Below are 9,329 nucleotides of genomic sequence, written 5' to 3' on the forward strand. Positions count from 1 at the left end.
TCAAACGGCTTTAGACAATCGCTTCAGCATCAAGGACCTGGGAAAACTCAAATATTTCCTTGGCATGGAAGTTGCATACAACACTAAGGGGCTTGCTTTGTTCCAAAAGAAATACACCACATATTTGATAGAGAAATTTGGGTTGATTGAGGCCAAAATCCTGTATCCACGCCGATGGATTATTCCACTCATTTATTAAAGACCTCTGGAGACTATATGGATGATTCAAAGATCTATCATCGCCTCATTGGTAAACTACAGTACTTGACTAACACAAGGCCTAATATTGCATTTGTGGTGGACAAACTCAGCCAGTACCTAGAGTCCCCAATGACTGAACACTACAAAGCTGCTCTGCGGATACTTCGCAACCTCAAGAAGGCCTCTGCCGCGGGTCTCTTCTTCCCTCTAACCACTAATTTCAGCCTCACTGGGTTTGTGGACCCTGACTGGGCAACTTGTCCAGACACAAGGAGATTTTTTTCTAGTTACTGCTTCTTCCTCGGGACCACTTTAATCTCTTGGAAGAGTAGCAAGCAGCAAACCGTGTCTCGATCATCTTTGGAGGTGGAATACCGGACATTGGCGAATGCGACGTGTGAAAGTCTATGGCTTCTTTGGTTATTAAGAACTTTTGGCATTAATCATGCACAACCATTCACCCTCTATAGCAATAGTCAATCCACACTCCACATGGCCGCTAATCCAGTTCTACACGAGAGGACAAAGCACATAGAGGCTAATTTCCACATTGTGTGAGACAAGGTCAATGGAGGGATCTTGAAGCTGCTCCCTGTCACATCTGCTAACCAAACAGCAGATTTGCTCACCGAAACACTTGCTCCAAGACCCTTCCATTCATGTTATCGTAAACTAGGGTTGTTAGACCTTTACATTCCTAGTTTGAGGGGGGGGGGATGTTAGTTGATATAGACCCTTATTATACTATATGCTAAATATAGTGAAGCTGGTTAGTTAGAGATTACTAACTATTAACTTACCTTAGTTAGTTAGTTAGTTAGTTTTGGCTTAACTAGAGTTAGTTAGTTCACAAGCTGTTGTATACATAGTGCAACTGTACTGAACTATATCAAACTCATAGCCAAATGGGTGAGAATTCATAGTAATAAGAGAAAATAAAAACAAAAGCTAATAAGAAATAAAGAAAACAAACTCCTAAAACTAGCAAACAAACCAAAAATCAAGCTATCACAATATCAACATATATACAATAACCAATAACAAGCGCACATTTGCAATTCTCCGTCAACGGTGCCAAAAACTTGACGAAGGAGAAATCGTCAGTTTAGAATTTTCACAAAAATAATCTCGTCGAAATATAGATCCAAACCAACAATTAACCCTCAATCAAAGTTTAATTTGTTTGTCACTTAAGTCAAACCAATAAAAATCGAGAGTATTTAAACCTCGAGTCATGTTTCAAAGGAATTGCAGAAAAGTGTACACATTATTGGTTATGAGATATTTAGGAGTTTTTGTAGTAAGAGACAAGAAACGTAAATAACAAGAAAGTAACCTAACAACTAAGGAAGGTCTTGGCAAGGGGTGAGAATTAAAATTTCTATCCTTATTGTCATTCTCAAGTGTGATGGCAAGTGTATTTTGGTCTCACTTAGTTATCCTCTAACAATTGAAGAAAAATCAAGTGAGCAAAATTGACTCTAATCCACAATTCCTAATGAAAAATTAGCTTTAGTAGAGTTCAAGCCAACTAGCAATCCTCAATCACCAATCAACATTAGATTGTGATAATTCAAGAGTCTCCAAGTTACCAACCCAAGACAAGAACACAAAAATCTACTCTAAAATCCAACCAAGCATTTTATCAAACACTTGGGAGGCATAAAATGAAAGAATATTAAAATAGCAAGAAATATAAAATCTAAAACTAACAATTGCAAGAGAATAATAACAATAACTCAAACCAACATCAAAGAAACATAAAACATCAAAATGGCATCAAAGGAACTCAAAATTAACAAGGGTTCATAAACATGAAAGTAACAAAATAAAGAGAATAGCAAGTAAAACTACAAGAACTATAATGCTAGAATAATAAAAAGTAAAGGAAACTAAATTAAAACAATAATTGAAACCTAAATCTATGGAAAAAGTAATCTAAAACCCTAATGTCTAGAGAAAAGAAAGAGATTCTCTCTCTAAAAATCTAACCTAAAACATGCGAAAAACCTCAACTAACACTACTTGCCTCATCCTCCTTCAATCCTTGGGTTCAATAGCATCAAAAATGGGTTGAATTGGGACCAAAATGAGCTAGAAATCCCGGATCATGTTCTGCATTATGCAAGTCACGTGCTGCATGTCACGCGTATGCATGAGGCATGCGTACACGTCACTTAACTCCATGTCAACTATAGAAAATTACATATCATTTTGAATCCCCCAGATGTTAGCTCTCCAATGCTATTGAAATCGTCTCATTCGGAGGTCAGGATTGACAGCTTAGCAATTCCTTCATTTCTTCATGAATTCTCCCACTTTGCATGCTTTTCTTCTATTTCTTCAAGTCATCCTTACCTTCAATACCTTAAATCACTCAAACAAACATATGAAGACATCGAATGGAATTAAAGTGAATTATATTTGGCAAATTAAGGGCCTAAAAAGTATGTTTTCAATCTTAAGCACAATTTAGGGAGAATTTATAAAACCATTCTATTTTAGTGAATAAATATAGGAAAAGTTGATAAAATCCACCAAATTTAATACAAGATAAACCATAAAATTGTGGTTTATCAGTATACCTAGATGGATATAAGAGGGGTTTTAAGACTGGCTGCCGCTCATTGATCAGACTCGATGGAGCCTTCTTGAAGACTCGATTCGGGGGACAAATACTCCCAACAATGGCTCAAGATGGCAACAACCATACAAATCCAATTGCGTGGACAATTGTTGATGTCGAGAATAAAGACAATTGGAGGTGATTTTTGGACCTGCTACTTGATGACTTGGGTGACTACATGGCTAACAAATGGGCTTTTATGTCAGACATGCAAAAGGTAAATGAATAAATGTATTTATATATTTTATTGGTGTTTGTTGTGAGGACTGTTATTAGTACAGTTAAAATATTTGGGTGGTCGATTTGAATTCAATTAAGTTAATTGTAGAGTCTGATTGAGGTCATTTAGTATACTTAGGGTGTGTGTTTGAGGCACGATAATAGAATTTGCATGTGTTATTAGTTTAGGGTTTGGCTTCAGCAGTAAAGGAGCTCATGCCCAATGTACACCATAGATTATGTGTCTGACATCTATAGAAGAATTTTAACAAATAGTGGAAAGAGTAGGAGTATAGAGGACTATTATAGGAGTGTGCTACGAAAATAACTCGCTATGGTTTTTATCAGAAGATTGATAGGTTAAAGAGGTTTAACGAGCAAGCTTGGGCATACTTGGATAAGTGGCCTAGAGAAGCATGGACAAAGGCATATTTTCGACACGATAAAAAAATTGACAATATTTATAACAATGCTTGCGAGGTTTTTAACTTAAGGATCAAGGAATATAGAGCTAAGCCAATAATCACCTTGTTAGAGGAGGTTTAGATGTTTGCGATGCGGTCGATTACAAAAAACAAGGTCAAGTTATCCCACCATGTTAGTAAACTCCCACCAATACAACACAGTAAATTGCAGAAAATCCGAAAAGAATCTCAAAAATGGACACCGGTTTAGAGTGGAGATGAAGAGTATCGAAGATTCATGGTTGGCCTACCAATATGACTGTTGACTTAGGAAAGAGCATCTGCACTTGTAGATTTTGGCAAATAATAGATAATAAAGTTATTATTAACTAGTGGTTCCTATTTGCTTATATCATTTAATTAAATAGATTTTGAAATAGATAGTGGCTGGTTTGTATTTAATTAAGTCTTGTTTTTTGTTTAACAAGATTTTTGAGTATCTGTTTCATAATATTTGTCTTTGTAGACATGCCGCGTGTCCATGCATATGTAGCCATCTCCAAGATTAATCAAAATCCTGAGATACCTACAGACACTCTCTCAATCCAAAACCAAGGCAGGATCTTTGGGAGAGAAGCCAACACAACAGGCCTCATGCACTCAAAATGAGGAAAAGTCAGGGCTAATAACCAAAAAAAGAAGGAAGGATGCCGATGAAGAGCCCTCTGGTGTTAAGAAGTCAAAATCTTCAATTAAGTTGAAGAGGCAATACAAGAAATTCACATGTACTTACTATGGTACGAAAGGGCACACAAAGAGGAATTGTGCTCTCAAGAAGGCTAATGACATTGCTAATGCCCTTGTTACTGCAGTGATAAACTACTATTTTATGGTTTATCTTGTGCTAAATTGAGTGGTTTTTATCAGTTCTTTGCACACTTATTCATGTAATCCGCATGTTTTACATTCACCTTCCTAATTTTGTTCTATGATTGAAAACTTACTTCCTAAGCCTTTAAATTGTCAATTTTTAATTCTCCTTTATACCATTCGATGCCGTGATTTGTGTGTTAAGTGTTTTCAGGCTTTATAGGGCAGGAATGGCTTAGAGGATGGAAGGGAAGCTGCCAAAAATGGAAGGAACACAAGGAACTATGGAGCTGACCAGCGAGGATCGACGCGTACGCGTGACATGCGTCACGTGCAAAAATTGCAGAAGACGCTGGGGGCGATTTTGGGATGGTTTTGGACCCAGTTTTCAGCCCAGAAACACATACTAGAGCCAGGGGACAAGCAGAGACTCAACACACATTCACATTCACTTAGTTTTAGTTTAATTTTAAATCTTGGAGATAAAATACTACTTCCTCGAGGGTTCTTCATATTCATAGATTTCTAGTTTTATGCTTTTGGATTGGATATTGAGAAGAGCTACTACCTCCGTTTGAAGTCTTTATCATTTCAATTTGCTTTCTTATTTCCTTACTCTTTTATTTTTCATTCAGTTTGTTCAGAGTTACATATGGATATCTTTGATTTTGGAAAGTATTAATGCAAAATTTGTTTTTATATTTAATTTCATTATTTGTTTGATTATTTAATTACCATGTCTCCTTTCTACTTCCTTTACATGTTTGCGAAAATGGCATCCATGTCAATGGAGTAGACTTCCAACTTGACTTTAGAGTTGATTAATAGGAGACCCTTGAGTTGGAATACTCAAGTGTTAATTTGTAATTGGAAGTTCTTGGCTGGCTCTCTAGTCTCTGACTCTAATCCTTCCCTAGGAAGGGATTAGGACTTGGGAATCAGAGTTGGTTAGTTACTTGACTTTCCTTTATTATGTAAGGGATAACTAAGTAGAACGACAACCTCTTACTATTACACTTGGGAAAGTTCAACAAGGATAGAAATTCCGATTAATCTTCTCCTAGTCAAGGCTTTTTATTTCAAATATATAAAACCTCTAGTTAATTTTCATTGCTTTAATTGATAGTCATTTATTTTTCCGTTCTCCAACTCTAAAATTTCTCAGAAAATTCCTGACCAATAAATTGCACTCTTTTGTAAACTCATTGGGAGACGACCTGAGAATTCTACTCCCAGTGTTTTATTCTTAATTCATGACAACCCCTTTCTAAATTGACAAGCAAAATTTTCGTCGGTTAAGAATTGTACTTGCAACGTTATTTCCATTATAAATTCTTAATCGACAATTTTTCGCCCGTCATGCAGCATCAGCTATTATTGTAAAATCAAAAGGTTCTAAGGCTGGAAAGACTACAAACCCAGCAAATGCTGCTATTGCTAACACACAAGCGGGTGAGATTAATGCAAATGCTCCATTAGCACCACTTCAAGCTGTTGATGATGTACAAACTTCAGAGATTGAACTCACCCAACCAACTTACTCGCAGCTAGAAAATTAAGAACGTGTAATGATTGGTTTCTAATATTTGATTAATTGTTGATTGGTTTATATTGGTTTATAATACATGATTAAGGTAGATCCAATTGGTTGATACAATTTGATTATATTTGATTGGTTTCTATTGGGTTGTGTTGGTTTTTTTAATTACATTAAAAATTTTACTAGGTCCCTCCATCAGATCCATCTCCACCTCTATAACAGGTGACAAGGCCTAAAAAGCTACAATCTAAGAGAAAAACAACTTCCAAGGTAAACCTAATGCAATGAGCACGTTCTGGGACAGTTACACGCTTGGTAGAGTTTATAAAATTTGTCTCCACCTGCTTCACACCACCAACAACAAAATAGAATATGATTTACAATGTTGACTGAAAGAAATTGTGTAGGACACATTTTGTAGAGAGCTATTTTAAACTATGCTCTTTTGATATTTTTAGACTCAGTTATGTAGGGTATTCTGTTTTGGCTAGGATATTTTGAAACTATGTTATGTAGGATATTGTGGTATGTTACAAATATTGTTATTGCTAATATTGCTTATCACTGATGACAATGATTAATTACTCTGAATGACTAAATGAATGACTATCTTTTTTTTTATAACTTATTTTGTAAAATTTTATACCTCTTTCATATAATCTCAATTTTAAACAACTTTCACAGGATACATCATTACTCAAGAGAACATAAAATCTCATTTCTATTTTGTCATCAACTTCCAGCTTTATAAAAAAACAATCAAATACATAACAATATTTCATTCCCATAATTGATATCACATTTTGTTGAGTTAAGAAATTAACTAAATTAATTAGTGATGACAAACATTATTTTTGGTAAATAAATAATTAGTATGGATTAATTATAAATTGCATATTACTAATTATTTATTATGTGTTGCAGGCCATAATTCAATTCAACCAGCCCAATTGGAATAAAATAAAAAAATCAAAAGCTGAGGGCTAGTAATTCAAGCGAAGCTCAAAAGAAACAAAGCCAAAGAAATCAAAACGGGTTGCTTAATGGAAATCCAATCCAAGCCCGTATCCATCCCACAAAGCTTCTCTTTTAAGATTGAAGTCTTCACTCTTTCAATGTGCAACGTTCACCTCTGTGAGTTGATCAGAGTTTCAAAAAAGTAAGAAAGAGAAAGAGAGAGGGCTTCCTCCCTAAGCAAATCACCAAAGAAGCAAGAAAAAGAATGATTAAGCTTGAAACGCAGAAGTCTAATCAGAAAATCCAAACCAAATCAAGCTTAGGTTAAAGGTAACATATCTCCTCTTGCATGCATCAGATCTTCTTCTCTTCTTCCCAACTCTCTGCTCTATCCAAAAATGGCGTTCAAGGAAAAGTTGTTCTCTGCCCTATTCTGCTTTACATCTATGGTCACAAGTGATACTTGGGGACCAAGTAGTTTCTCAATGGCTAAGATCAAGTTGACCATGAAAAGATTTCTATGGTTACTGTTTTATGACTTTTGGTCAAGATGAGGAAGTCAGAAGGAAAATTTCTACTCTGAGGATTAAGGAGAAAAAGTGAGTCTATGGGTTGGTGAAGCTCAAGGCTCAAGATGTTGACCTTGGAAGAAGAACCCAACAACATACAAGGAGATAAAAGAGGTTTGCTGTTCATTTAAAAAAAAGGAGAGAAAACCAGTGAATAGAGGTTTTGTTCTGAAAAAGCTCTTTGAAGAAGTTCAACTAACTGGATAGTGTAACCTAATCAAAGGTGCATTCCACCAGTATGAAGAACTGAATCAGAGGCTTGCTAATCTGGTTTTTTGCATAACACAGAGGCTGTTGATGAAGTCAATCTCCTTCATGTTTTACAGATTGTAATGTACTTTTCTATGTTTATCTTTCTGTAATTTCTTGTGAGAAAAGGCATATTGAGAGAGCTCAAGTAAAAGCCATGAGTGAAAAAAGGTTGAGTAATACACTTGAGAGAAAAGCCTAGAGTTATTTTCAGATTTCTTTAGGTATGTCTATGTCTTGTATCTTGTACCTGTAAGGTATCCCTTTCTTAGTTGGGTTAGCACTAAGAGGAAAGAGTTAGGTATTAGCATAGCCAATGTCAAGTTAGGTTAGAACTTGAGTGTGAAAGGATTGGGTCAATCCTGTGAAATTGGTGTATGTAATACTGTTAACTATAGTGAAAATTCTTCCATAGTTATGGAGGAGACTGGACGTAGGTTGCATAGCACAAGGCAACCGAACCAGGATATATGCTTGTGTTAGCTTTTCTCTTCTCTGCTGTGTTCTGTTTTCTGATATTCATGAGACAAAAATAAATTATCTCATAAATTTCCGCTGCTGAGTTCAAACAGAATCAGAATTCAAAGTTTGTTTTAAAGGGTCACAACAGCAACTTAAAAGAAAGGCATAGATTCAACCCCCCTTCTCTAAGCCTACCACAACCTTCAATTGGTATCAGGAGCTAAGGTCTTAAGAATCAAGCTTAACCGCTTTGAGCAAAGATCCAATGGCGAACAACTTGGGCACAACCACAGTTGCCTACGCCCTCACTGAAGGCCAGTCAAACAACTGGCCACCTTTCTTCAATGGGAAGAACTACTCCTACTGGAAAGAAAGGATAAGAATTTTCATCAAATCCATTGACTACAACATATGGAAGATTATCGTGAGCGGTCCAAAGATCCCAACAAAAACAAGTGCTGATGGAGTGGTGACTCCAAAAGAAGAAGCTGAATAGAATGAGGATGATAAGAAGAAGATAGAGCTGAATGCTAAAGCAATCAACCTTCTTCACTGTGCGATAAGCTTTGAAGAGTACCGGAAGGTGTCTAGATACAAGACAGCCAAAGAAATCTGGGAAAAACTCCAGGTTACACACGAAGGCACCAAACAAGTAAAAGAAACGAGGATTGATATGTTGCGAAAAGAGTACGAGATGTTTAGCATGAAGGATGGAGAAAGCATTGATGAAGCGTTTGAGAGATTCTCAATCATAATAAACAACCTTGATGCTATGGGTACAAACTATGCAGAACAAACCTTGGTGAGAAAACTCCTTAGAAGCCTCACAAAAGAATGGGAAAACACTGCCACTGTCCTAACCGAGAGTAACAACATAAGTCCCATAACCTATGATGAGCTGAGAGGAAAACTCCTTGCCTATGAAGCCACACACACAAACACAGACTCAAAGAAAAAGGGAATAGCCCTCAAGTCACAAATAGTACCGAAAGAGAGTGAGTCTAGTGATGGTATTTCAGATGACGAGCTTTTATTTTTTGCTAGGAGATTTAGAAGGATGATGAAGAACAAGGGCAAATACAAAGGTTCAAGTTCAAAGGAGCACAAGATCGACTTGAGCAAAGTGACGTGTCATCACTGCAAGGAGGCTGGACACTTCAAGCTAAACTATCCAAAGCTCAAAAAGGAGGACAAAGAAAAGAAGGAAAGGAAGAGAGTACTCATGGTAGCTT

The 9,329-nt window shown here is 36.3% G+C and overlaps 1 protein-coding gene across 1 annotated transcript; it reads left to right on the forward strand.

Annotated features, from left to right (window-relative positions):
* On the forward strand, window positions 217-759 carry LOC107620452 (uncharacterized mitochondrial protein AtMg00810-like). The gene has a single exon (XM_016322610.1). The coding sequence runs from the start codon at window positions 217-219 to the stop codon at window positions 757-759; it is 543 nt and encodes a 180-aa protein (XP_016178096.1).

The sequence above is a fragment of the Arachis ipaensis genome, chromosome B10 (assembly GCF_000816755.2).
Source record: "Arachis ipaensis cultivar K30076 chromosome B10, Araip1.1, whole genome shotgun sequence".
Classification (NCBI taxonomy): Eukaryota; Viridiplantae; Streptophyta; class Magnoliopsida; order Fabales; family Fabaceae; genus Arachis; species Arachis ipaensis.

Coding starts and splice junctions, on each gene's coding strand:
- LOC107620452 (XM_016322610.1), top strand. CDS start 217: ATGGATGATTCAAAGATCTATCATCGCCTCATTGGTAAACTACAGTAC.